Below are 27,990 nucleotides of genomic sequence, written 5' to 3'. Positions count from 1 at the left end.
CCAACTTACCATGTCCTTGTTCAGTGGAAAGGTTTAAAACCCCTGGTCCAAGAGGACTTCCCTTAGTGTGAGGCCGAAATAACCTTTGTTGACATGGATAGCTTCCTGCAAGTACAGAAAAGCACAATTGCCCTGCTTGGGTTTGATCTCTTTAGTGCAGACCGAGAAATGTGGAAGCGTCCTTATAGGGCAATTAACGTATTTGGTATAGCCGCAATTTTTCCCTTCATCCTGGCAGCTGTGCTTCATAATTGGAAGCATGTAATGCTGCTGGCAGATGCCATGGTGGCTCTATTAATTACCATCCTTGGACTATTTAAGTTCAGCATGATACTATACTTGCGTCGGGATTTCAAGCGATTGATTGATAAATTTCGTTTGCTGATGGCCAATGGTGAGTTGTAATACATATTACTAGTATTTTATGTTTATTTAAAAATAATTCCAAAGAGGCGGATCAGGGTGAGGAATATGCAGAGATCCTCAATGCAGCGAACAAGCAGGATCAACGTATGTGCACTTTGTTCAGGACCTGTTTTCTTCTCGCCTGGGCCCTGAATAGTGTGCTGCCTTTTGTGAGAATGGGTCTCAGTTATTGGCTAGCAGGTCATGCTGAGCCAGAGCTCCCGTTTCCCTGTCTGTAGGTAGTAATTTAGTATCTATAAAATAATATTACCTTTTTTATTTTTATAGTTTTCCCTGGGACATTCACATCCTCCGAAACTATGCCCTGAGTTTTACATGGAGTGCTTTCGCTTCAACGGGTGTGGTTCTACCAGCTGTTAGTTTGGACACCATTTTCTGCTCCTTCACCAGCAACCTGTGCGCCTTCTTCAAGATCGCCCAGTACAAGGTGGTTAGATTCAAGGGCGGAAGTCATAAGGAATCCCAGGCCACTCTGAACAAGATCTTTGCGCTGTATCAGACCAGTTTGGATATGTGCAGCGATCTAAATCTCTGCTACCAACCAATCATCTGCGCCCAGTTCTTCATCTCCTCTCTGCAACTCTGCATGCTGGGATATCTATTTTCCATTACTTTTGCCCAGACCGAGGGTGTGTACTACGCCTCCTTTATAGCCACCATCATTATACAGGCCTATATCTATTGCTATTGCGGGGAGAATCTGAAGACGGAGAGTGCCAGTTTCGAGTGGGCCATCTACGACAGTCCCTGGCACGAGAGTTTGGGAGCCGGAGGAGCCTCCACCTCGATTTGTCGATCCCTGCTGATCAGCATGATGCGGGCTCATCGGGGTTTTCGCATCACAGGATACTTTTTCGAGGCTAACATGGAGGCCTTCTCGTCGGTGGGTGAATGAGTTATATTAGCCAAGGGACCTGATTTTTCAAAAGACATTTATGAGACCCTAGGTCTATGAAAATTTAAAGGAAATGATCTAACAACTATTAGAAACAACTAATACTTTAGATAGTAACTTTAGAACCTGAAAAATCTGTTCCCGAATCTGATCTATAAAATCCCTTCACTAATTGCCTATCTTATCATTTTTAGATTGTCCGCACTGCGATGTCTTACATAACAATGCTAAGATCCTTCTCGTAAAGGGTTTTACCACAACGCATCGGATTGATTTTTGTGCAATTTTTTTTTATTGCTGAGCATGCGTTGCCGTACGACATTTAACAATCGAATTTACATATCTTACAAATGTTTATCTCACACACTGTTCGTTAGGCACTAAGTAGAATGTAGAATGTAGATTAGAGAGATTGGATTGGCGGTAGAAATGCACAGATGAAGCACGAAGGGATGGTGGAGTTTTCGGGGTGCGGGGTGTTAAACGGAAGTGTTTTTGTGGGTGGTATGATGGATCACCAACGAGCAGCTGCTCTATCTCTCTCCTGTCTGTTTCTGGTTCACATTTGGTCACTGACCCGCAACGATTTGGTTGCCAACTTGAGCATAACGATGAAGAATTAGAACACGAATTTATGACGATACGGATTACTTGAAGAATCTTCCGGGGGCGGCGGCGGCGCGAACTGGAGGCGGGGTGGGTATATGGGCTCCCTCGGCGCGGTATCCGTTCTCATCAGCGATATAGGTGATGGTGTAGACCACTCCATCGGGTCCGGTGTACGAGTAAGATCCCTGCATTACCTGGTAAGCAGAGATATAATACATTTTAGGTGTGCCCCAAAGTATGCTATGATATTTAAGATAGAGCGCCCAAAAGATTACTAACCTGTGCCTCAATCTGGCTGCCCGGGTTCTTCAAATAGCCAGCCTCATCCGCTCGGATTCCATTGCTTGTCTCGTAGCTATAAATATTCAAAGTAAATGGGAATCAGAATTAGAAAGATATGCAACATTATTAAGAGTGATTTGATTAAAAATGGGGTTAGACCCAAATATGTGAGAAAAAACCTTTTATAATTGGCCTATAAATTAACAGGTTTTGAAAAAAGATATGCATATTTCAGAAAAAAACAAATAAAACTGTTGAACATTTAAGATATAAGTATAAACATTTTAGTGTTCAAAACCGACTCTATTTTTTACTTTGTTAATGCTTACAAGCACTTAAAAAATTTAATTGTCTAAAAACATTTGACTTTTAACTGTCCAATAAAATTTCTACGAAATACTTTGTAGTGGTAACATTGCATAACAACATATAAGCTTGAAATTACATAGGTCTATCGATCTGTTGATAAAATATTTATATTATTTTGAGAATTTTTATGTTATTCTGACCTATGTAGATAGGAGAGTGTGCTAAATTTTCATACTATGCAAATAATAGTTTTATAAAAATAGTTTAGTTCAAGATTCTTTGTTGTAAGACAGATAGTAAACGTTTCTTCTGAACGTTAAATGAGGAAAGGATTTTCCTAAACATATACTAAATACTTGTAAGGTCTGAAAAGATCCCCAATCCCCACTTACTTGTACTGGTAGGAGCCATCGGGATTCAGGTCGAAGTTCTGCTTGAGTATCACTGCATTCGCGTCGAAGGAGTTTCCGCGTGGTGGGGGCAGTCCACGTTGTGGCTGGGCCTGAATGAAACTGAGGCAGCAGAGGGCCAAAACGACGGCTGCGAAGGAGGCGTGGGTGAGCGTCATGACCTTTAGTGGGCGAAAAAGAAGACAGGGTACCGCAGGGAGTGAGGTGGTTAAATAGAGTCATAACTGAGATGAGGTGCGGTGTTTGGTGTTCAGTGTTCAGTTTTCAGTGTTTAGTGCCCGATTGAGTTGCCGGCGGCGTTGTCTTTGAATGTCAAACTCGTTGCTTGGCAATTAGTATCTGATATACTCCGATTGGCTTTTTGCGATTTGAAAGTTCTGCGAAATTATGATGGTTATGATGATGAAGGCCGTGGGAAAAATATCCATATAAGAGACTGAAGATCCTGGGAACTGTTATAGGTTTTCCAGAAGTAAAGCCTTTTGGGTTTTTGTAAATATCCTTTATGCAGGACAAGCTTTATAGTTATTTGTGATTCTTTTTCTAAGTTTTTGCTTTATCTTGTATGATACTGTATCCTTAAGGATTCGCAAACCGCAACTAGAACTGAAACTCACTTCGGATTCGCGACTTAAAATCGGGTACTGCGCTGGGAGGCTCGTCTAAAGTGCTTTGACTTGGCTGCAGTTGCCACAAACGTTTTTATACCAAAATCGCATCCACTGCAGCTGGAGGCAGAGCAGCGGCAGAAGCAGCAGTGCCAGCATCCGCAACCAGATGCAGTGCACCAGCCCAGATTCGGAGGCTGGAAGGGCAGGGGAGCGGGCGGAGCGGGTGGGCCGCGAAACAAACAGTGTTTGTCTGCCTGACAGCAACAGAATCGGAGAGCTGCCGTCGCACCACGTAGCGTATGCGCAACGAGTTTCAAATGCAAATGGGCGTTGCGCATACGCCGCGTATGCCGTATGCCGTATGGCTTATGCCGTTTGCAGCTCACAGCTCACAGCTTACAGTTCTCTGCGCTGTAATTTATGTGAATTAGCAATGCGAACTTCATTTGATTAGTGCCCCCGCTGGATGCTCGACTGGATGCAATAATTCGTTAAGTCAAATATTAATTAAAAGATTACAGATGTTGCAATTGGTTTCGATTTGATGAATTGGCCATTTGGCCACATGCCTGCCAATGAATCGAGATGGAATCTTTCTGCTCACTGACATTTGAATGGGCCGGAGGTTGGGGCGTAGCCGACTTGTCCATTTCAATGCATCGTTAAAGAGCATTATTTGTCTTTGTTTTCACCCAGGTGAGCCAGGTGAGCCTGCCCTTTTAGGCCAATTTCGCTGACCAGGTCCAGGGACCACTCCCTTCTGCACCAGTTACCCGCTCCCATTTACCGCTTCATTTTGCCGGCCGGCTCAGGCCATTTTTCTTCTCGGCTTAAACTTTAAACTTTTCCAGCGTGTAGGAAATGTCAGTTGCAATTCATAAAAATTACAGCAATAACTGCTGCCAAAATCCAGCCAACTCCACCACCGCGGAGATGATCACGAACATGATGAACATCGCCCGAGATTTTTCGGCCAACTCCCCGCGCAACCCGTTTGGTACGTTTTCCCTTTCGTACGTTTTCCATGTTACTTGGCCAATTTCGCGGTTGCCCGCGTTTTGCTTTGGCCTTCGCGCTGCTTTTCAAATTGCAGCTTGGCTGAGAGGAAGAGTTATTTGCCTGGCTGGCCTGGCTTAGTGCATTTTTCACATTTGACATACAATTTGCGGCCCATTGCAATTGGCTTACTCACTCCCAGTCGATGCCATTTTTTTTTTTCAACACACTCAGGGTGGCCAAGTAGTTTCCCGTGTGATGACTGATGCCTGATGGATCGCGTGCGATTCGAATCCGATATATGGACTCGTTTTAAGCGCACATCAAATGTATCTTAATTTATGCCCCTTTGTCTAGCCGAGCGTGTGGAACACTATGCTAATCGAGTGCAGTTTCCTAAACATTGGCAATCAATCAGTTACTGAGGCGCAGGTTTTTTTTTTTGGCCACTTCAAGTGATTGATCGACCCGAAACGTTCGAGTGCGAAACAAGTTTATGACGTGTTCTTCGATCCAATGATGATCAACCTGTCTGGGCGGGATTGTCTGCGATTGCTGGAATCGACAAAAAGTCGATCTTATTACAGTGCCCCCATCGACATCATCATCATTGGCTTAATCACTTGACCTCTCTTCAATGTCTTACGTTTTAACATGTCGCTGAATCAGAAATATGCAAATCTTGTCTCTTGGCTGTGAGTGTTTTATTAAATCACATTCTGCTCGCTTCCATAGAATTTCTTTTGTGTTTTTTCCGTTTTGTTTTGGGTATATTTTTGTATTTTTTGGGTTATGGCGTAATGGGACTCAAAAGATGCTAATTCGTGGCTGCTGCGCACATTAAACGCCGGTATATAAAGTGGATGTTGGATGTGGTAAGCCAAGTCGTCCGTCGGTTCCCGCCAAGAAAGCACCCAAGAACTCTCTTCTCTCGTAACTTCCTAATTAACCACCAAAATGTTCAAGATTGCCATCTGTTTGTTGGCCCTGGCCAGTGGAGCTCTGGCCGCCAGTATTGGCCAGGTCGTAAGCAGCACCACCGAGAAGCGGGAAATCATTCCCGTGCTGAAATTCGAGACGGACAAGCAGCCCGATGGATCCTTCCACTTCAGCTACGAGGGCGGTGACCAGTCCATCCGTCAGGAGCAGGGTGTGATCGAGAATGCCGGCACCGAGGACGAGGCTTTGGAGGTCTCCGGAATGTACAGCTATATCGACGCCAATGGTGACACAGTGGAGGTTCGCTACACCGCCGGCAAGAACGGATTTGTACCCATTGGCACTATCATCCCCAAGGAAATCACCGCATTGGCCAAGGCTGCTGCCGATCTGCCCAAGTATTCCAAGGAGGACGAGCTGCAGTTCCGCAGGGCCCGATCCCAGGAACTGGAAAAGAAGGCGGCTGCTGTGGAGAAGGAAGTCGCTCCCGTCGAGAAGGAGGAGCCTGTGGTTGCCAAGGAATCGGTGAAGGTAGAGAAGTCCGAGCCTCTGCCCGCCGCATCCCAGGTGGTGCCCGTCCAGGTGGTCCTCGATGCCGCGCCAGAAGCCGAGATCAAGGCTGCCGTCGAGGCTGCGATCGAGAAGAAGGTGGAGACCAAGACTGCCTAAGCTTTCCTAGACACTAGACTACTTAAGTATTGTTTAATTTAAAACCAAGTGCGATCTAATTTAACTGGCTAGCAATAAAACGATTCCCTATCTAAAATCCGCATCGTTCTTGATTGAAATTGAAATGGAGCGACAGCAGCTGCATGTGAAATGCGGATTCCGTGCTGCATATAAATACTTATCATAAATTTCGCTATGGTTAGTGCTAATTTAAGCAGTATGCTGACAACAAGAAATTATCTCACCGACCACAAATTGTTGGGCATGACGCTTATGGCTTAGAACTTTATTGGAGAATATGGAAAAAGATTAACGATTGGTATAATCAAGCGAGAGAGGCATAATGAAAACAAAGCAAAATTAAGATATTTTGTTGATTAGTAATCCGGCAAGGCAAAACACATTTCGTAAACAACTTATCACTGCTTCTAAGCAAGTCTTTGTTTAAATAAAAAACATTTTTATAGATCTGAATTAACTGGACTTTATAATAGGTACTTACGCATAAACACTAAAAATAGATCGTTAAAGGCTTATATTAAAAACCATTTTTCCGTTACTGTTATTTTGATATTCACAAAAATGTAATCAAGTTTTTTTTAGACCTTAAGGAGGTATTTAAAACGTCATGCAATGATTTTCTGACTTTTATATACACATTCTTATAAAACCATAAAGATGATCGTATTTTCTTAACGAAAATAGAGTAAGTCATCTTAAGACACTTATAATTATTTCTACAAAGTTCACAGACATGTTTGAATCTCGAGCTTTAAGTCCATTTTTATACCACGTCAACGGAATTTTGAACGTTAAATATTTGATATATTAAGTCATAAGGAAGCCTAGGTTTCTCAATCAATCTCCGAAGTGGTAATTGCTAGGAAAATAAAATACCGAGTTAAAAATGCGTGAGGTAACTTGCAGAAAGGTCCACGATTTGCCGGAGACTCGTCGATGTCATTTTGTGCTAAACACCCCAGATTGTGTGACTAATATGAACTTTATCAACTATCTGGGCTGGCATTTCTGCAAAGTGGACGTCCGAAGCGGTTTTAATTCCTTCTGGAGTGTGCTGGGAATGCTTCTGATGGCCATTTATGTATTCTGGATGATGCAGATGACCATAAATAAATAGTGAGTACCATATCAATATTTCATAAGCAACGAAATAACTTGGAATATCTAGTTTCTGTCCCCTTCTGAAGGTGATAGCGGATTCACTGCGGATGAACGAGAGCACAGCTGGAGTTACGGTTCTGGCCATTGCAAATGGATCGCCGGATTTATTCACGGCAATCGCTTCGAGAATGCAGAGCAGCAAGTATACCTTCCTCATATGCATGTCGCAGGCCATGTTCCTGCACATCTTCGTCGCCGGAGTGGTGATCCTGACCAAACCCTTTAATATGGAGCCAAACTATTATATCCGTGACTTTGGTTTCCTGTTCCTTAATGTCGCATACATGGACTATATTCACAAGCGTCCCAACGGCATCAACTGGGTTTTGGCTTTACCCAGTTCATTTATTTTTGTGGGCTACGTTTTGGTGGCCATCATTGATCAACATTTGCTGATGGCCCGCATTCGAAGTAAGTTTCACTACCTATGACATTATAATTTTTTATAACCTGTGTAAATCCTCACCAGAGCTGGAGAAAAGAGAGATGGATGTTGCTGAGGCGCTGCAACTGGAGGAACTGAAGCCGCAAACCCAGTTGCCCTTGAAGCGCCAAATAATAGAACGGTCAGATGTTAAGGGTGGTCGAAATAAGCATCTTTTCCGACAATTTTGGAACACTGTTGCCGAGTTCGATACGGAACGCTTCCGACGGGGAACGGTCCTGGTGAAGGTTTATCTAATTCTCAAGCAACCCATCGATATGGTGTTGCGATTTCTCATACCAGTGGTTGATATGGAGAAACCCCTTTACGGATGGTCGAAGCTGCTCTTCAACCTGCAAGTGATTCTTGTCCCCACCTATATAGCCTACATAATTAGTGAGTTTATCTTGAAATGCGTGGGTGACCAACCTAAAGATCTTATTTTCCAGTTCGGGGATACACCGTTGCGGGCATTGCCTCCTATATTCTCATCCTCATTATTATGATACCCATTGCTATCTTGATATTTTTTCTCACGCGCACCGACACCCCACCCAAATTTTTCAGAGTAAGTGTTTGGTATTTCTAACGTGGATTTTAGGCACGTAGACATATATGGTTTTTTTTTACAAAAGCAAATATTTATAATGTTGGAGTTTCTTAAACCGGAAACAAAATCGTGGTTTACAGATTAGATCCTCTGAAATACCTACACTCAGAAAAAAAATCAATTATTTCGTGCTTGAACCTAGTATTTTCGGTGTCAAAACTTCGCCAAGCATGGAAAATACAGAACGCGAGAACAAAATACTACTTTTGAGCACGAATTTTCAAGACCGAAAATACTATATTTAAGAACCTTTCGGTCTTCAATCAAGAATGAATAATTCTTAAATCAAGTCATATTTGGACTAAAAACAAGAACGATTTAATAATAAAGTAAGAAATTTGCAGGCATGATTTAAGGACGAATAATTCTTATATCAATATATAAATATTATGAAACTAAAATGAGTTTTTATTTTATGCTAGTAAGAGAAATAAGTATTGGAAACTGAAACGAAATAAACGAGATATACAAGGGTGGTCAAAAGTATTTTCACAAAAAAAAAGTTAAATATACTCATAATTTGAACTTACATCTTGTTAACTTTGGCATCAATGGAAAGTTAATTTAAATGCCGTTTGAATGATACAATACATTTCTTAACCCATTCAGTACTTATTGAAAAGGACGAATTTGTGTGAAAATGTCCTTTTTGAACTTTTTTCCTCGACTTGAAAACTTAAATTTTTTGATGCAGAAAGTTTCTTCAAACAAAAATAATAGTAACTGCAAAAAGAATTTTTCAAAAATCATTTTGCTTATATTTTTTAAGATTTTTTGAAAATGCTTAGAAACATGCATTTTAGCCATATTTTTCTCTTTTTCATACAAATTTTTTCCGACATTGTCACCTTTAAAAAATCATAAAAAATATAAGCAAAATGATTTTTGAAAAATTCTTTTTGCAGTTACTATTATTTTTGTTTAAAGAAACTTTTTGCATCAAAAAATTTAAGTTTTCAAGTCGAGGAAAAAAGTTCAAAAAGGACATTTTCACACAAATTCGTCCTTTTCAATAAGTACTGAATGGGTTAAGAAATGTATTGTATCATTCAAACGGCATTTAAATTACCTTTCTATTGATGCCAAAGTTAACAAGATGTAAGTTCAAATTATGAGTATATTTAACTTTTTTTTTGTGAAAATACTTTTGACCACCCTTGTATATAAATAACATAAATATTTTAAGTTTACTTACGACTAGCCGCTCACGGGCATTAACACTACCTAATTTATGCGCCTTATATACTGAGTACTTTCAGAATAAACAGTTGGGAATTATTAGAGTTGGCAGACATAAAAACTCCAAAATGTGCTTAATATGAGAATTTTTTGAGCACGAACGTTCTTAAATGTTAAGCATGCAATTTTTTTTAAATCAAGGCTGTTCGTACTTATTTTAAGCACGGTGTTTTTCCCTGAGTGTAGGTTTGATTAATCTCCCAGTTTATAGCCTTTATAAAGATTTAGGTATACTTCTTTCAATATAATTTCCCAACATAGCTCTAAAAGCTTGCGAGCTTGGACTCGACTAACCTTCCTAAAAAGCTGTTTTATTATTTCGTAATTATTCTTTATTCGCATATTGCTAAAAATTAGTACTACAATTGATTCAGACAATCCTAGAAACCTACAAGCTAATTATATACAACAAACCCTAAAAAGATGAATGTTATGCATTAGTGACTCCTGTCAATACCAACTCATTTGCTAAAATTATATCCAATGAAGTTTTTCCTGGCTTTTATTACAGTTTACATCTAGTATGGGTTTCTTGGCCACCATCTTTCTGATCTTTTGCCTGACCTCCGAGGTAAATGCCATGTTCTTTACGGTGGCAACCATAATGAAAGTGAGCCAGGATTTTTTACTGGCAACGGCCGTATGCTGGGCCATAAGTAGCAACGATTTGGTCACCAATCTCTCGCTGGCCCATCAGGGATGGCCTCGTATGGCCCTGACGGCCACCTTCTCAGCACCAGTTTTTGGTATTTAAAGATAATTAATATTATAGCAAGTATCCAGCTTTATTCTTCTTTTTAGGATCCTTTGTGTTTCTGGCCCTGCCATTGGTAGTGCAGTCATTCATGAATGCGCCCAGTAATATTAACGTAAGTAGAGATGAAAATGTTACATTAAAAAGTATTTCCATGAGATCTGTTAACAGCCTGCGGAGGGAGGCTTTGGGGAGACGGTGTGCATCTTCTTGGAGGTTGGAATGGGCTTCTCAATGCTCTCAGCCCTCACCACAAACTTCAAGCTGCGACGAGCTTGTGGTTTTCTACTGGTTTCGTACTATTTCTTTTTTATAGGAGTTCTTATTCTTCTGGAGAAGGGCGTGATCCACGCCTATGGAGTCTGAGTTGAGGGGAATCTGTAATGAAACTTTATAAGCCCATCAAATATGCAAATTCCGGAGATGATTTATGCCTCATTAAATGACCAATTTCATTCGCTTTCCTGTTCGTTAAGTCTTCATTTCAGGTGTCTTTGCTCAAAGCTAATGGACGATGTTTAAGCGTGTAATGATGTATAGAAGCAGGTGTCTCATTCGTAGCCCCAGGGCCCACTGTACCGCAAAGTGGCTAAACGTGTGCTTAATCATATGACGTCGCACACTTTGACACGGTGCCAAGTTTTTGGGCTGCTTTCAAGGTCTTTCAAGTACCATGTGCTCAGAAAAATATATTTACTAAAATATATTTTAGATATTATAATTTTTAAGATTTTTGTACTAAAATTATATATTTTAATTTTTTTTTGTATTTAGATTTGTATAGTAAGCCAACAATATTTAACTCCCATTTTTCCCTGTGTATTTTCGCTGGATAAGTGAACAAAAAATGTGCGAGACATGCAAATTAGATAGATTGAAACATCATTTCTTCACAGTTCGTATTATCTTTTATTTCGGTTTGCCTAGCAACAACGCTTTGGCTTTTTTTCATTAATCTTATGAACTACCATCTGCGAGATCTCTTCCAGAAAACACTTCTTAAGCCTTTTCCACCTTTACCTGTTTAGGCAGGTTCTTGGCCGCCTCGGCAACAGCTGTGATTTCAGGATTGATGCTAGTGCCATATGGGACAAATCCATTCTTTCCCGCCGTGTAGAAAACCTCAACCTCCTCGCCAAGGTCGTTAATGTACTTGTAGGATCCCTTCACCTCGAGAGCTTCCTCGTCGGTGCCTTCGTCCACCAAATCAGCCTGTTCCTTGCGAGAAGTTCCATCTGCACCTGAGTATTGGGTATCGTACCCACCATTAGCTTTCTTGTTGATCTCGGAACTCAGGATTGCCACTGGCTCGCGTTCGGATTCCACAGGAAGACCATGACAACAGGCGACCACAACAGCCAGGACGAAAAGAGGAAGCTATGGGGGATTAGGAAATTAGCACGTATATTATATTATTAAAAAGCAGAAGGGACTACCCCTATCACACGTAACACATTATTGTAAAAAAAAATTATTATCACATAAATAAGATACTAAATTCTTAAAAAGATGGTCCTATATTATATAAAGCTAATGTATTTAATTTTTCACTTCCCACTTTTACTTATCAAATTTTCAAGTTATGCAATCCTTATCAATTTTTTCTTCACTTCCCACTTTTAGTTAATAAATGATCAAGGACATTTGTATCTTTTAGTTTTCTCTTTATCCATAAGTCTTTTTTGATGTCCCCTATCCTTTATTGCGTCCACTTACGATTTTGCACATTTTTGCGGTTTTTGGAGCGTAGAAAGCGAGAGTTAAAGCGCGTGTGAACTGAACTGAAATCGGCCAGTTGGCTTTTATAGCCACACACTCCTGCATCAGTATTTCGACCACATCCAGCTCTTTCGGCTCTTTCGCTTAAACATGCTAAACATGTTTGCATCCCGTTTTATGTGGACGCTACGTCCGCAAACTCCGAAATGCGGCTGGCTTTAAATGTCAAGGCTTCCGATGGGTCAGTTATCAGAGCAGGGCCTTGAATATGTGTCACTATATTGGCCCGATCTGAGTCAGATCGGGGCGATGACGCCGGCGATTGATGACACCGATCGGCGGCTACATTAACGGCCTCTGCAACTGCATAACTTGGACGGCTTCACCCACTCGCCAGGTGTCGCGATTAATCAGTCGCACCTCACACTTTGCACCGCCATATCCACACCAATCCCACAAATGTGTAAAATGTCAGCTTTGATGCAATTTATATTATGATCTGCACTGGGGTGTAGCCCCTAGCCCAGGGCATTCGTACATATATCTATCTATCTATCTTTATCTATAACTATCGATCGAACATCTTCGGCTGACAAATGGCTCGAATCAGAATCTCAATGGGGTGCATCAGCGAATTCATTTACATGGCGGCGCTATTAACTCAATCATCGGCAGTTCCGGGGCTAGATAGTAACGATCGTGTTTTTTTCGCTACTCATTTCATGGGGTGATAAATACAAATTCATTTCGCTGCACCGAACGACATTTGGCTGGGATTTGGCAAAGGGCAATCGGCGCTGCTGCCACAATTTATAACTTTGACAGCTTAACTAATTTCGAATCTGCAGCAAATTAAATATCCCAGCGATGAGCAAGCGATTTCAGATACAGCTGCTGGACCAGACACAGAAAAAAATTGCTTTACATTCATAAGAAATTAGAGCACTTCATTAATATGTATTTTGTAAACTCATATTTTTAAATAATTCAAACATCTCTTTATATTTATTAAAAGTGTAACAAAATCGTAAAAGTTGAAATTTTTTAAAATAAGTGTCTTAAACTAGTTTTAAAGACTTTTTGTATGAATTTATAATATAATGATAAAGACTTCCAAATAAAACCGGAACTGTATTCCAAGCTCAGAATCTCAGACATTGATCCCACTTTGAAGATTTTTTAACGGTATATCGATTAAATAGGTAAAATAATAGTTATATAACTTCTTTACCGTGTGCCGCTCCTTGTAGCCCAAAGCTGGCTATTCGCGCCTGGATCGGCTTTTTGCTTTGGTAATTGTCTGGCTAACATTTTCAAGAATGTGTGCCCATCAAAGATAATGGCTCTATGGCGATTTGTTTATAGCATTCCCCACGGAAACGTACCTCACATGTGGCAAGAAGCCATTCTGGTTCGCCTTATATCTGACCTGCAGCTCCTGACCCCAGTCATCGATATAACCATAAACACCGGAAACCTTCAGACTGCCATCGGCAGGAATTGTATCGGAATCCACAAGGCCCAGCTCCTCGCGATAACTTCCATCGGCGCTCTCGTACATAAATAAGTAGGTGCCCGAGCTGAGTTGTTTGGCCACCGATTTGAGGATTGGCACTGGTTCATTAATGGCAGCACTCTCAGCGGGCCAACTCCACTGCTGGCAGCAAGCCAAGATCAATAGCTGGAAGTCCCAAAAAAAAAAAAATGAAGAACATAAAGTGGAGTCACTCGGCTATTCATGAGCTAAGCGCTACTTACCAATGCGAACATGATTTATGCTAATACTAAGCGTGTTGGAAAGATTCTGCGCATTTTATAGCAATCCGTTAAGAGACCAGCTGAACACATTTCTCCACCTTAGATCAGCAGACAAAGACATTATGCAATGCCAGATGCTTTTCTCATTTTTTTGAGGTCAGTAGAAAGTAGCAGGTCGTGTTTTGGAGTTCATTGAACCGCAGATTTGCATTTCAAATGGCCATTTAGAAGTGTGGAGCCGGTAAACTGTCATGTTTACAATGCAGATAGCATCATGAACACATGTGAGTCGCGTGGGTTCTGTTACCAAGGTGCAGCAGCTAATAAAATTTGTCACAATTTGGCACTGCGGCACACAATTGTGGCAAGCGAAAGGTGCAGAAATGGTAACGGCCGACTGCTCCACCTGGCTTCCATGCGAATTCCTAGAGATCTGTGGCTCTGGAACTCTGTTACAGTGGGTGGGCACCTCTGGGCCTGGGCCTTTGAGAAGCGGCTAACATTTATGGCAAATAGCAAACTGAAAACGGTAAGACAAAAAGAATTCAATAATAATTTCCAGCAATTTCGCAACTCAGCAACAGAGGCAGCAACACTGCGGCAGAAGTTGCATTTTGGCATTTGCCTTGGCCCGCCCAGTTCCAATTTCCAGTTCCACTTGCCAAATGGCCAGGCTCTCGGGCAACGTGTTAATAAATTGATTCTTTGTGGCTCCCCAGTCGGTGAGTTGGTTTAAATCCCGCGGAATCAGGTAATACTACAAGTATGCACTTCGAGAAATATGTGGAAAGTTGTCTATACTTTAAAAAAATTTTTAAATTCTACTTTACAAAAACGTAACATAGGCTAAGCAGGAAAATTATATATTCATTACAAAAGACAAAAGGTTGGTGAAATAAAATCAATATATTTAAAAGACTTTTCGAAGTCTTCCATAATCCCAAACACAACAGCATTTATAATTAAAATACGCTGATAACAAAATGGAATGATAAAAATAAATATAGATAATATGTTAATTTCATGATTTAGTATGAAAATATTTAAATCCTTATTGATTTTATACTATCAAATATTATATATGCATTTCCTAGAGAACTAAGTAACTTTTTGCTATTTTTATTGATGTGGTTAAATCTTCATAACTAACTCTACTGATGTGCTTAAATCTAACATAGCTTAATGAGCCTTGGTTATAATGACATTGTGTATTAAGTATACCCTTCATTCTTCTTTCTTCTTTTCAATAAATTGGTTAATGATCTGCCATATTCCTATTCTATTCCACAAATTGTTTGCAAATGAGATACAACCTCAAAAGAACTGATGTCTTGATTAGCTGATGATCCTGCCACGTTTCTTCGAGTGTGGCTTTCGCAGAGCGACATTTGACGCGCCTGCCACAGAAGTGGAAACTCATTAATGTAGCAGCCGCAATGCCGACGAGGTCATAATTCAGAGCTGCGACACGTTAACCTTTAGTTAAGATTCACCAGGTGTAACCCGAAGAGAGAAGCCCCGATCCAAAGATGCAGTTGCAGTCGCACTACGCACTGCCACAAAGTGAATCAATTAGCCGCGCTGGCGGCCATAATTTCTAACTAATGGAATTCACAATTACAAAATGTCAGGCCCAGTCTGCGAAAAAAAACATCTAAACCATCGCGAGATTGCAGTGCAACTTTCGGGCTACAGTCTATTAATAACCGTCGCCGTGGCTGTCCGACTTTTAGGTGGATTTGAGGCTAGAGCCCGAAGCCTACAGCTCATGGAGTCGTGGGAGGAGTGTCCGACCCGTCTTTAATGTGGTTTGCTCATCGGGCCAACAACATTGTATTGTGACTTGTTGTGTCTCGCATTTCTGCATAAATTTGGCAAGCCACTTTTATGTCGCTCCCCGCATCGCCACCTCGCTTGATTTCCCGCATTTCGGCGCTTTGTTTTATTGCTGTTTAATCCTCCGGTTTCGGAAATTATTCAAATGCCAAATCAATCAGGCGACGGTTAGCCAATGTGGACCAAAATATATTTATAACTAATATTTGACACTCACATTTGGGCATCTTATTGGGTCAATCGATTTTGGGAAACGTAAACAAATGATTTCTCATGGGGTTTTTGCTTATACCTTATACGACATTGCAAGGCACCATATGAAAAGTGTACTGTTAATATGGGCTACAGACTTACGAATACAATGTGAATATTATGCACAGATCATTTTACATATATTATGTAAAGTGGATACAAATATACAATTCGATCCTTATCTGAAGGCTAAGAAGTTTAGGATGCATACAATGAATACCAATGATTCCAAGTATGGATCATCAAGAAATTGTAGACTTAAAAGTCTAGTCTTTAAGTCTTTAATTGATTGGAAAACTTTTTACAGGTTGAAATATGTATAAAACAAACTATTTTACCTATATATTATTTTTAAAATTTTTTATTTGTTAGGTGAAGCGCACTTAAAAGTTATGAAAGCCGAATGTGGAAGCTATTTGGTTTTCTAAAAGTAGTGTAGAATACTTTTCGGTTGAGTTGCATTTGCATTAAATGGAAAAGCTTTGTAGGCCTTTAGGCAGATTCAGAATGATACTAGGCAGATAAGAAATAATAATATTCAAATATTAGTTTGGCTTATTTTTGCAACATAAAGGGGATTGGTTTGATTCTTTTGACAGCAAAAGAAAAATTATTCTGTCTGTTAATTTTGCGTAACTTTACCATGAACAAGTATCAAAATGTTGACCTATATGATCATTGCAAAAATTGACCTTGCTTCGAAATGGAAAACCTCCTCAGAATTAGCATATGCAATTAAAGTTCGAGCTGAACATGGAACAAGACATGTTCGAATTTTAATGGCAGCTCATACAGATGACGAACGAAAATGTATCTGCCAGATACTTGGCAGTTATAAATGAGTGATGGCGATCACATCACACCTAGACATGAGCAATCCCAGACGCGGTACCACAGATTGATGAATAACCCCAGTGGAGCGTGGAACAATGGAACACCTCAGGCCCCGAAAAACTCTCAAGCTATCCTGGGGATACGCAGTATCTATCTCTCTGGCATTCCGTTTGACAAATGATGTTTGTAGGCCAGGTTGAGGTCCGACTTCCACCTTGACCAAGGGAAAACGAGGGGCAATGGATGTACATACACTGCCCGCTGTCAGCACATAACTCAGACAAACGCCTTCGAGGCAGATGGGAAGACAAGTGCTAGAGCAAAAAGGCCCAGAATTTGCATATGGGGCTGCGGCTGGCTCATAAACAAGTGCGCGGAAGGTGGCCCCACCATGAAGATATCAATCGGCCCAAGTCAAAACCATAGCCAAAGCCAAAGCCAAACGAAATTCGTTTGTCCTTCTGTCAATGGCCGATAAAAAACCAATAAAGCTGCCACCCCAGCGGCTTGTTAACACGCAGATAAATTACACTGGCCGCCCCGGGAGATTACCATCGAGATGCAGTCAGAAGCTGATAGCCAGAGCACAGGAAGCCACCGATTGTTCTGACCATAACGCTGAGCTTTAGGGCCTGTTCCGCCGATCCGCGATCGAGAACCGCATAAATACGGCTGGCAGTGGGAGCCGCATTTGCAGTCGTGGCACGACTTTCGATCAGTGACTTCCAGTGGCAGCAACGGATTTTCTCGGTACGCGATCGGATCTTTTCAAAACTGTTCCCAGCTCTATAAGTGGAGACGTCGGGTTTATCGAGCGTGTAATTTGTGCTCCGTTCGCGAGATTTATGATCCACGGTACCCGCCCACTGACAGCCTAAATGTCGGAGCCCCGAACCCCTCGATTCCGGCACCTCCGCTGGGTGGCCTGCGTGCTGGCCAGTCTCTGGATTTCCGTTAGCCAGGCCCAGTTGCCAGGAGCTGGCTTCCAAGGACAACGGGGGCAGGTGCCTCCTCTGCAACCACTGCAACAGCCAACCAATCCCTTCCAGCGCCGCCAGCCCAATCCCGTTCAGGGTCAAGGACTATTTCCGGGTCAGCGAAATGCCTTGAATCCGCTGGCTCCTCCGCTGACTGGAGCTGCCCTCCAGAATCCCTACACCCGGTATAACCAGTACCAGCAGCAGAACTACGTGCCCATCACAGCCTACAACAACGAACTCAATCTGGATGGTAGCTTTTCCTACGGATACTCATCGGCCGATGGAACCACTGCCCAGGCACAGGGCTATGTTAAAAACCTGGGATATGGGGAAGGAGTCGAGGCACAGGTGGGTTTTATCACAAACATTCGTCCCAAAGTCGTTGCTAATGATTAAGAAAACATTTATTCCATTAGGGGTTTACTTCTTAATAATCATTTTGTTCATGTTCCTATGATTTACATTGCTATAAAGTAAAGATGATATCATAAATATTGAAGAAACATTTACGTTTAAAACTAAAACAAAATTCATATTTATATTTAGACCTTTGATTTTGTTTAGCTTGAAAGGGTTCTTCCTTTTATAAGAATTACAAAATTCTTAGCACCACTCTTAAGGTATGGTCTGCATTGAATAGAAATTCTAATTCCACAGAAATTGCTTACTAACTCATTACTGAATTTGAAGAGTATCCTTTTAATATAACAGTATGTAGGTCTTAGCGATCCTATGATACATATTGTAGTAAACATCAAAATATTTATTTTAAAACTAAATCTTATTTAATATTATTGCTTATACAAATTTTTATTTTGGCTTGGAAACTACTTTGTTAGAAAAGTTATTTTGTCTCTTTTATGACAGTTACTTAATTCTGATAAATCGCGTTGGTTAATATCTCAGTCCATAAGATCCTAATCAATTAAATGATGGTAACATTACCTAGCAATCTTTTTGCCGTATCACTAGCTAACTTTGAAGAACTTATAACATACTCTTGGGTGCCGCTTTTTATAAATTTTTATTAACTAATCTCTCTTATAAACAGGTAATCCAAGGCTCCTACTCGTACACCTCACCGGAGGGCACTCCCATAACAGTACGTTACATCGCCGACGAGAACGGATTCCGGGCGGAGGGCACGGGAATTCCAGCCTCCCCGCAATACTTCTCGGGTGCCCAACCCTATCAACAGGGCCTGCTCAATCCCAATTTGAATCCCTACCAGACGCCCTTCCGCCAGCTGCCGCCACCACTGCCCAATGCCCCCTTCCGACCTCAACTTCCGGGGCAACAACCTTTGACCCCGCTGCAGCAGCAACAACAGCAGCAGCAACAACAGTTGCAACAGCAACGCAACTTCCAGCAGCAACAGCAACCAAACTCCGGGCAATATCAGCCAGATCAGCCGTTTAATCAGCTGCATTCTGGTAATTTACCCGGCCAGTATGCCGGACAATTTGGCCAGCAATCCTTTGGCAGCAATCTCACGGCCCAACAGGCACAACAGCAACAGAATCTCAACCAGCAACAGAATCTCAATCAGCAACAACAGCAGCAGCAGCAACAGCAGAAGGAGCAACAAAATGAACAGCAGCAACAGGCCCTGATCACCCAGCAACTGAGGGGCAGACCCAACAATCTAGTGGATCCCTATGGCTATAACCAGTATGGCAGACGCTTCAAGAAGTCCCCAAAGAAATAATATAACATATTATTATAATTGAAACGATTAGTTAGTCGCAACTCAAAGCATGAAATACATGCATCTGAAAAGTCAAACTGCTGTTTTAATGGGAAATTCCAGTTTATCATTATAAAACGTAGTTTTGAGTATTCAAGATTCAGCAACAACAGGCCCGAATCACCCAACAACTCAAGGGCAGACCCAACAATCTAGTGGATCCCTATGGCAAACGCCTCAAGAAGTCCCCAAAGATAATATAACGAGTTATTGTAATTGAAACGATTAGTTAGTCCAAATATGTAGTCGCAAAAGTATAAAATGCATGCATCTAAAAAGTCAAACTGCTTCTTTTAATTGGGTATCCCAGAGTATCATTATAAAATCGTGGTTTCAAGTATTCAAGATTCATTTATTTCGATAGTGGCACACACACATTGTCACAAAAGAAAAGGGAGAAAAGGGAAGCTTACATAAATAAATTAACCATTTGAGTGAAAGAACATTTAGGGCAGCCAGCATTGTTATGACATTTCTTCGAGTTGAGAGATTTGATAGGCGTTTTGGGACTTCTTGTTTTAATAACTATAGCCTGTCTGAGGATTAAACTCTCCATTTCCACGACCTCCACCAGGCGCTCCCGGGGGAGGTGGAATGTATTGCGATCCTGTGCCTGGAGGTCCTGATCCTGGTCTTCCGGGCGAGCCAGGTGCACCGCCACCGGCTGGGGGCGGAACGTACTGGTTGCCACCGGGCAATCCTGGAGCTCCTGGACGTCCACCGCCGCCTCCTGCAATTATAGGAAAGATCGTGATCAGATTGACCCTTTATAATATAGGCTCTTATTCGTCTAATTGCTAGAAAGACCTTGTAAATGCACCAGATTCGCTTTTAAGTCAGAATATATAATTTAAAAAATATCGTTAGTAGATCGTGGGTAAAACTGTAAACTGCAAACTGCGCAAAAATAATGTTAAACTAACTTGAAATGCGTGGGAATAACTCTTTTCTTATGACGTCTAGGTATACACTATTCAACTACATCTACATCTACAATCTTCAGTTCTTCACTTAGTTTCCCATGAAAATTATTCCAAATTTATTTATGGATATATATATTACCTGGTCCACCAGCACCACCGCCATAGCTAGGTCCGCCTGGAGATCCTGCAGAAAGGAAGTCATTAAAAATTGTCAATAACAGATATTAAAAATCTATAACTAGTTGGCCTTGTCAAAATCAAATGAAAGTCCATAAAAACCAATCATAAACTCACCAGGTGCTCCTCCAGCACCACCGCGACCGCCGGCTCCTCCAAATCCACCTCCACCTGGAGAGCCTTTCAAAAAGAAACGGGTTATTTTTTGAAAATTTAGAAGTGAGAGTTAGTTACTCACCAGGACCTCCTGGGGCTCCACCACCACCACCGCGTCCAGCTCCTCCTCCAAATCCTCCACCACCACCTAAAAAATATATATATTTTTAAATCTGAAGGGTAACTAATTGAGATATTACTAACCTTGACCTCCGAATCCTCCGCCACCTGGAGAGCCTGTCAATTAGAAAAGGTTTGTTAAGAAAATAAAATAACATATCATATAATTTACTTACCGGGAGCTCCTGGAGCACCACCACGTCCGGCGCCTCCACCGTATCCGCCACCACCTCCTTGTCCTCCGAAACCTCCTCCTCCTGGAGATCCTGGAGCTCCTGGGGCACCTGGTGCTCCACCACCGCCGCGGCCTCCGCCGCCACCAGCTCCATATCCGCCGCCAGCTCCTCCTTGACCACCAAATCCTCCTGCGCCAGGTGATCCTAAACAATTAAGAAAGAAATAAGTAAATTGTCGTGATATGGGAAGATAATAAGCATTTTTAAATTTTAAAATAACAAAACATATACTAGAAATTTGGTACCTTTAACTTGGCATTCTTAAAAGTCTTCAAAGAAGTTTATTGATAAGGAATCATAAAGTGATTTAATTTTGAATTTGTATGCATAAACATTTTTTGTTAATATTATTTTTCGATATTTTTGGTCTATACCTATGCCAATTATATTAAGGAAATAAATGAATCAACTCACCGGGAGCTCCTGGGGCACCACCGCCTCCGCGACCGCCGCCGCCTCCGTATCCACCGCCAGCTCCTCCGGCTCCACCAAATCCTCCTCCACCTGGAGCGCCTAAAAATTAAAAACCATTAGAAATACAAATTTTAAAATTTTAATCAGCAAAAAACTGAAGGAAACTTAATAAGTTACTCACCTGGAGCACCTGGAGCACCACCGCGTCCGGCACCTCCTCCGAATCCGCCACCACCGCCTACAAAATGTATTTTACACATTTTTTACCGAAGATAGGAAATTTCATTATTACTAACCTTGACCTCCGAAACCTCCTCCTCCTGGGGATCCTGAAATCAACAGAATTGGTTAAACTTCACTCTTTAAAAATTATAACGACTAGAAATAATTTTAAAATGTTCAACAATCCAAAGATTAGATTTAGCATTCTTTATTTGTTTAATACGTTCCATATAAAAACAATGATTTTATAATGGTTCAATTTAAGATCATTAAAAATTGAATGTTTTCGCAAAGACCTCACATTAAATTCGCCGTCTACTTATGACATGCCGTAATATTTAACAATAAAATGTGTTTTTGAATACTTACCGGGAGCACCTGGAGCACCACCGCCTCCGTAACCGCCGCCAGCTCCTCCGGCTCCACCAAATCCTCCTCCGCCTGAAAATTACAAATGAATTGTTCATGATATTGTCAAACTAATAAGGTAGGTATTCAACTTACCGGGAGCTCCTGGTGCTCCACCGCCACCTCGGCCGCCTCCGGCTCCACCTCCGGCTCCACCTCCATATCCGCCGCCAGCTCCTCCGGCTCCACCAAATCCTCCTCCACCGGGAGCTCCTGAAAATTAAGAGCCATTAAAATATAAATTAAATATTACCATTGTATATTTTAAAGAAACCCATGTACTTACCGGGACCTCCTGGAGAACCGCCTCGACCTGCACCGCCACCTGCTCCTCCATAGCCGCCACCACCTCCTAAAAAGTAAGTGTGTTTTTAATACAAAGTAAGAAATTTGAAACTAGTTAATATTACTTACCTTGGCCGCCAAAACCACCTCCACCTGGCGCACCTGCAAACAAATAAATTGTTATTTTCGTCAAATCTTGTCTAATGCTATCTCTAAAGAATAATTATATTGTAAAACTTTTGACTGATGATATCGCATTTAAGGTATAAGCAATACTTGAAGATGTTGAGACCGTGTGATACATGTGAATATACAAATTAAAAAAATATATCAACTCACCTGGACCACCTGGTGCTCCACCACGACCGCCGCCGCCTCCTAAGAAAAACAATATTTTAAAAATCTCTAGTACTTTATGTAGATAGAGGAAAAAAAATCTTTTGCGAATGGGGTTTAGTCCAACCGAATTTGTATGGAAAGAATTTCTGTATAACTTTGGATTTAAACATATTTGCAATGATTTTTACCTGATCCATATCCGCCGCCGGCGCCTGCTCCTCCACCTGCTCCTCCGCCGCCAGCACCACCGCCTCCAAATCCTGAACCGCCACCATAGCCTGAACCACCGCCTCCACCGACACCAGCACCTGTAAACCAAAAATGTACAAGAGCTTTAGATCGGGTTCATACTTCTTATAACTTCTTCCTATAAATGATTATTTCATAGGTTTTACTTGATTAATAAAAAATCTATTATTTTCATTGTGAGCTATGGATGATCACTAAAAATACTTTTGTAGGAATATAACGCCCAACTAATACTCATTATTTTATGAGTAGTACTTTTTTCGTTCATTGTTATTATTGTTTGAGTCATTGAGTAAAATGTTAACTGATTTTTCATCACATAGGTATTTACTATTACTCACCCTGTCCTCCAGATCCTCCACTAAATCCACCACCCGGCAGCACGGAGATGCCCTGGGCAGCCAGAGACTTGGCAATCGCTTCCGGGATGGGTGGTGGAGTGGGCAGGGCGTTGCCCGAGGGCACAAAGCCATTCTCGTCCGCCGTGTACATGATCTCGACGAGCTCGCCCTCGGGATTCGTGTAGGAGTAGGATCCCATCACGGAGGGGATCTCATTCGGGGAACCCTTGTTCTTCACGGTGCCCTCCTCCTGGGCCTTGATGCCATTTCCGGTCTCGTAGCTGAAGCGGTAGTTGCCATCGCCATCGTTCTCATTAACAAATGAGAGGATGGGGATCGGTGGTCCAGAGGCTGGAGGAGCACCACCACCACCACCACCACCTGGTGAACTGGGACGTGGAGCGGGTGGACCACCTCCGCCAGGAGCGATGGGTCTTCCGTTTGCGAAGCCGCCCAGGCCGTTGTTACCTCCCCCGAAGCCACCACCACCTGCTCCTCCACCTCCTCCAAAGCCGCCACCACCTGGTCCTCCGCCTCCGCCAAAACCACCACCGGATCCACCGCCACCTCCGCCGAAGCCACCTCCTGGTCCCTGGAGCCCTGCTCCCGGACTGCCGCCTGCACTGGCCGCACTTGCCGGTGGGGGCAGGTATTTGTTATCCAGCTTGGCTGTTTGGGCCACCGCCAACGTCGTGATCAACAGAGCCTGAAAAAGATGCAAAAATCAGGTGGGATTGGCTTGGTGGCATCACAAATTTATGCAAGGTAAGTGGAAAGTTCATGCGAATACAGCCTTTGCCATCGAGTTGCACGCTTTGAATTTGGCCTGGAGCAACACTTTTCGATAGGTTGACTTATGTGATTGCAAAATAAATATTGGCTAATTGTTTACAAATTTGGCTATTACATCTGCATGCAATCAATAAGTAGCTTTACCATAAATCTTAAGAGATTATTAAGTGTGCTAGCACTTTATAATGCTGAAATAAACAGGTCTATTTAACTACCTTTTTAATTGCCTCTATTATAAATTCTATAAAATTCTAATTAGCAAACACTGTTTAAAGACCTACGTATTATTAAAGGCTTATTTGATAAAAATCCGAATATTAATTCGTTGTTTACCTTATGATTGGTATAGAAGGGGCTTAAAGTATATTGCTGTCTGGATATCTTATAAGAGCTTAAGATCTTTTCCTGCAATAGCTCCGTAAAACAACCTTCGTACTTTTTACTATATGATATCATTAGATAATACTAACTTTAATTATATATATCTGTCTGGATATATTATACCCATTTTAAGTTCAAGTATCGGCATACCTAACAAATATTGGATATGATAGATCATCACTTAAGGTTTTTAAGCGTTATATAGCTTCCAACTTTGTGATTAAAAAGATAGGGTGATTGCATGTTAACTCAACACAGATATATCCCTTTTAAAGTATTTAACAGATATGATGGTACTAAAAAAAAATGTTTTAAAATAAAAAAGCATTTTAAAACTTGAAAGTTAGGCCTCATTTACTAAATTTAACCCTGAGTTGGGCAAACCCATATCTTTCCCCACACCTAATCTTGTCCAGCATTGCAACCTGACCCCGCTCGGGACCTCAATCGGGGTCAAGAGTGTGGCCAAATGTCGGCCATTTCATCAATGGAACATTCGCCCATTGACAGAGCGTCGCCACCCGATCCCATCCGATCCGATCCGCTCACGTTTTCCATTGTTGCATCCGATCGTCGCCCATTAAGGCTGCAAATGCGGCGGGGACTATTACCCACAATCGAGCGGATCATCAGCGGAGTTGTCGCAGCCTGAAGCGAACTCTGGTATTTATGGACTTCTTGTTAGACAGAAGACGTCCGAAGATGCAGCAGCGTGTGAACAGCAGCGACGATCCACTGAGAATTGCTGGCTGGGAAGGTTAAGTAAGCGGCGCAGCTCCTCCGTCGACCAGCGAGTGTCAAGTTGAAGTTTAAACCGTTTACGGATTCCATTGGGCCACATAAACATAACAGCTCCATCGATTGGCATGAGCTCACTTGTCGCGCTGCAGCTGAATAATGAAATAATGTGGCAATGTGGAAATTCTGACATTTGCCACACTGACTCATCTAGCGGCATCATCTGTGTGGCACATGCAACCAACAGAGCAACGCCTGCCCCTTGGGCCGGAATCTCTATATTGGGGCCCAGAAGTCTGTGAGAGTCTTTTGCAGTTCGTGACCACCTAGCAGCTAGACATCTTCGACAAGCGTTTCGCAACCGCAAATATAATTGCTGTAATTGCAAATGGGCTGCCAATTGGGTCGCCACTGCTTCCATTTCGATGATCTGCTTTGGGGGCGGGCTGGGTCGGCCACGACCGATCCATCTTGGGCAACTTTGCGTGCCATCCGCCATCTCCGATTGCAAATGGGCTGTTAATTTATGCGTTTGCCGGGGATCACTTGGTCTTACCAAGACAATCGGATATGCTAAGTGCGATGGGGAAATCCTTTGCTAATTTAGCAGCCGGAGATGGGGCATTCCTGAGTTCCATTGTTTAGGCTTGTTCTTTTTTGTGGAATTTTTAGAGATTCCAAGTGGAGATTGGGAACTACGCTTTTCAATTGCTGCTAGTTCCCTTTTAAACCTAATCCTTTTCATTTAAATACATTTTAAAAAAACTTTGAAAGCTCTTTGCTAGTTTAATCCTGATTTCCCCAAAGGTTTTAAAGAGGCTGAACCAATAAGAGAATAATTGGGATATTCATAGTTTTTTGGATTGGTTTTTGTACTTGTTTCTTCTCTTTTAAAATATTTAAACTAAAGTCAAAATAAATGTAAATGTAAATGTAAAATAAATGTTCTAAATGTAGGTTTAAAACTAAAAATGTCCCAAAGTTGTACGACCATTGAATTTTAAATGATGTTGTTATCTGTTTTACAACATTTTTTAATTTCAAGAGGCAGAACAATTGTGATATGACTAAATTAATTGAAATAATTGTAGACTTCGTTTTTCAGTATCCTCAGAACTAGCTAATCACCAATTATTTACACATTTTTCGAAATGTTTTTTTTTTTTAAATTTAAATGATGAAACCAATTTAATAATAATTAATATGTTCAGTTCAAAAAAAAAAAAGGAATTAAAATATTTTTTCCTTAATTTTAGAACATAAAATAGTCTAAAGGACTATGCTGCTAATCAAGCACTGGTTTAACAATCTATACTAATTTTTTTTTAGGTTTTTTGGAACCTTTTTTTCCATGAACAATAAGAGACAGTTTTTATTCTTCACTGAACTTACCCATTTAAGAGCCATTACTTGCAACTTTTGATTGTATAATCCCAGTCGAGGAAAGAGATGAATCCTTGATGCACCCAGAAACCCTTGGCCACAAAGCCCTCTCCAAAGCAAATTATCCACAAAACTAGGGTAATCCACGCGAGTCCTTTTGCTGAACTGAGTCCACTGAGTCGACTGTTGCCACTGCTGCCACCGCGTGTTGTGGCTCCTCGAATGTCACGGTACTTGTGTGCCGATCGCAGCCCAGGTTCTCCGGCTTTTATACTTGGTTTGGCGCCAAATGCAATCAAATGGAATGGAATGAACGAAAATGCAGCTGAATCTGAGACTGAATCTGAAGCCGGAGCTTGCAGCTCGCAGCTTGGAGCTTGGAGCTGAGCGAGTGCTGAGATTTTGATACTTTATGGCATTTATTGCAATCGTGTGCAGCTGTGGTGGTGCTGGCTGTGTTCCCCCAGCTGAGGAAAAAACAATTGCACGAAAAGGGGAGGCGGCTGTGGGGGCGGAGGTGGAGGCGGAGGTGGCCCATCCGAGGTGCATGGGTTCGACTATTGTCTCAACGGCGGCATCTCGTTTACTCAATGTACCCTGTCTTGTTAAACAAACGCTCTCAGCCACATCTCTCCTCGGTTAGTGGGTAAAAATTAGCAAGCGGTGGTGCTCGTAAATTGGATTCCAATCGAGTCTCTCAACGCTCGAGCGCATCATCATCATTCAGCTTCATCTCCATTGAATTGCACGTTTGGGAAACCATTTTAATGCGCTCGGTGTCAAGAATCGCATATTGAGAAGTCTGCCCAGGCGGATGTCAATAAATCCGACTTGCGGCTCTTTCGCAGGGCGTCCGCGACCGCGTCCAGTCTTTGACCTTTCACCTAATGATTGGGCTGGGGCAAAGAAGCAAACTGGATTCGAAGCGGCTATAAATACCACTAATATCGACACCCTCCGGCCGAAAGGCTTAACATTGCGCAAAACAAGTTGCTCCACTTGGTGGCAACATCCAACATCCAGCATTCAACATTCAGCATCCATCTGCCCCAGCCCCTTCTCCATTTTTATTTTCGTAAACTTTTCAGAAAGGGCAGCTGCCTCTTTTCGATTATTTTTTGGGAAAACTCACTGCATGTCGCGGCGGCCAAGTTTAGCGTAAATGCTTGACATCTTTTGGCAACAAGGAGAATGCTCATTGACATTTGGCCAGCCAGCAGAGCTGGCTGTTTGGAAAGGCAAACATCTAGCAGGTTGTCAGTGGGTCTCATTCTGCTTGGGATGGTCACAGCTGTGCGGACCAGAACGCCAGCCAAGTGGCAAAAGGAATTTGCACGCACTGCAA

General features: G+C 41.9%; 8 protein-coding genes across 9 annotated transcripts; 4 read left to right on the top strand and 4 right to left on the bottom strand.

The window, feature by feature from the left end:
- Positions 1–93: 93 nt before the first annotated feature.
- Positions 94–1,630, top strand: LOC119551281 (odorant receptor 47a). Its single transcript, XM_037860547.1, has 4 exons — positions 94–394; positions 451–640; positions 694–1,309; positions 1,516–1,630. The coding sequence occupies exons 1-4, from the start codon at positions 94–96 to the stop codon at positions 1,564–1,566; spliced, it is 1,158 nt and encodes a 385-aa protein (XP_037716475.1). The 3' UTR covers positions 1,567–1,630.
- On the bottom strand, positions 1,591–3,634 carry LOC119551284 (cuticle protein CP14.6). The gene is made up of 4 exons (XM_037860550.1): positions 3,549–3,634; positions 2,914–3,092; positions 2,210–2,285; positions 1,591–2,124 (listed from the first exon to the last, which is right to left on the bottom strand). Exons 2-4 carry the CDS (start codon positions 3,087–3,089, stop codon positions 1,969–1,971), a joined length of 408 nt encoding a protein of 135 aa, XP_037716478.1. The 5' UTR covers positions 3,090–3,092; positions 3,549–3,634; the 3' UTR covers positions 1,591–1,968.
- Positions 3,635–5,439: 1,805 nt separating this feature from the next.
- LOC119551282 (endocuticle structural glycoprotein SgAbd-2) lies at positions 5,440–6,242 on the top strand. Its single transcript, XM_037860548.1, has one exon. It carries the CDS (start codon positions 5,496–5,498, stop codon positions 6,144–6,146), a length of 651 nt encoding a protein of 216 aa, XP_037716476.1. The 5' UTR covers positions 5,440–5,495; the 3' UTR covers positions 6,147–6,242.
- Positions 6,243–6,991: 749 nt separating this feature from the next.
- Positions 6,992–10,797, top strand: LOC119551280 (mitochondrial sodium/calcium exchanger protein). Its single transcript, XM_037860546.1, has 7 exons — positions 6,992–7,283; positions 7,336–7,739; positions 7,798–8,148; positions 8,202–8,320; positions 10,113–10,347; positions 10,403–10,470; positions 10,527–10,797. The coding sequence occupies exons 1-7, from the start codon at positions 7,054–7,056 to the stop codon at positions 10,719–10,721; spliced, it is 1,602 nt and encodes a 533-aa protein (XP_037716474.1). The 5' UTR covers positions 6,992–7,053; the 3' UTR covers positions 10,722–10,797.
- Positions 10,798–11,244: 447 nt separating this feature from the next.
- On the bottom strand, positions 11,245–12,405 carry LOC119551283 (larval cuticle protein 1). The gene is made up of 2 exons (XM_037860549.1): positions 12,072–12,405; positions 11,245–11,732 (listed from the first exon to the last, which is right to left on the bottom strand). Exons 1-2 carry the CDS (start codon positions 12,177–12,179, stop codon positions 11,355–11,357), a joined length of 486 nt encoding a protein of 161 aa, XP_037716477.1. The 5' UTR covers positions 12,180–12,405; the 3' UTR covers positions 11,245–11,354.
- Positions 12,406–13,419: 1,014 nt separating this feature from the next.
- On the bottom strand, positions 13,420–13,844 carry LOC119551285 (endocuticle structural glycoprotein SgAbd-9). Its single transcript, XM_037860551.1, has 2 exons — positions 13,833–13,844; positions 13,420–13,755 (listed from the first exon to the last, which is right to left on the bottom strand). The coding sequence occupies exons 1-2, from the start codon at positions 13,842–13,844 to the stop codon at positions 13,420–13,422; spliced, it is 348 nt and encodes a 115-aa protein (XP_037716479.1).
- Positions 13,845–17,460: 3,616 nt separating this feature from the next.
- Positions 17,461–19,515, top strand: LOC119550082 (mediator of RNA polymerase II transcription subunit 15). Its single transcript, XM_037858553.1, has 2 exons — positions 17,461–18,082; positions 18,786–19,515. Exons 1-2 carry the CDS (start codon positions 17,633–17,635, stop codon positions 19,440–19,442), a joined length of 1,107 nt encoding a protein of 368 aa, XP_037714481.1. The 5' UTR covers positions 17,461–17,632; the 3' UTR covers positions 19,443–19,515.
- Positions 19,516–19,812: 297 nt separating this feature from the next.
- Positions 19,813–26,952, bottom strand: LOC119551386 (glycine-rich cell wall structural protein). Of its 2 annotated transcripts, none has more exons than XM_037860709.1 (17): positions 26,655–26,952; positions 23,352–24,057; positions 22,950–23,069; positions 22,762–22,800; positions 22,552–22,584; positions 22,424–22,489; positions 22,234–22,350; positions 22,099–22,170; positions 21,804–21,836; positions 21,689–21,745; positions 21,508–21,597; positions 21,034–21,237; positions 20,942–20,974; positions 20,820–20,885; positions 20,699–20,761; positions 20,544–20,588; positions 19,813–20,211 (listed from the first exon to the last, which is right to left on the bottom strand). In XM_037860709.1, the coding sequence occupies exons 1-17, from the start codon at positions 26,667–26,669 to the stop codon at positions 20,000–20,002; spliced, it is 1,971 nt and encodes a 656-aa protein (XP_037716637.1). In that variant the 5' UTR covers positions 26,670–26,952; the 3' UTR covers positions 19,813–19,999. The 2 variants fall into 2 exon arrangements, with proteins under 2 accessions (XP_037716637.1, XP_037716636.1); XM_037860708.1 differs by having other exon boundaries at positions 21,508–21,606; positions 26,655–26,949.
- Positions 26,953–27,990: the final 1,038 nt, after the last annotated feature.

Source organism: Drosophila subpulchrella, chromosome 2R (assembly GCF_014743375.2).
Source record: "Drosophila subpulchrella strain 33 F10 #4 breed RU33 chromosome 2R, RU_Dsub_v1.1 Primary Assembly, whole genome shotgun sequence".
In the NCBI taxonomy this organism is placed as follows: domain Eukaryota; kingdom Metazoa; phylum Arthropoda; class Insecta; order Diptera; family Drosophilidae; genus Drosophila; species Drosophila subpulchrella.
Note: the sequence above shows the minus strand (reverse complement) of the source record. Positions and strands in the feature narration are given on the sequence as shown.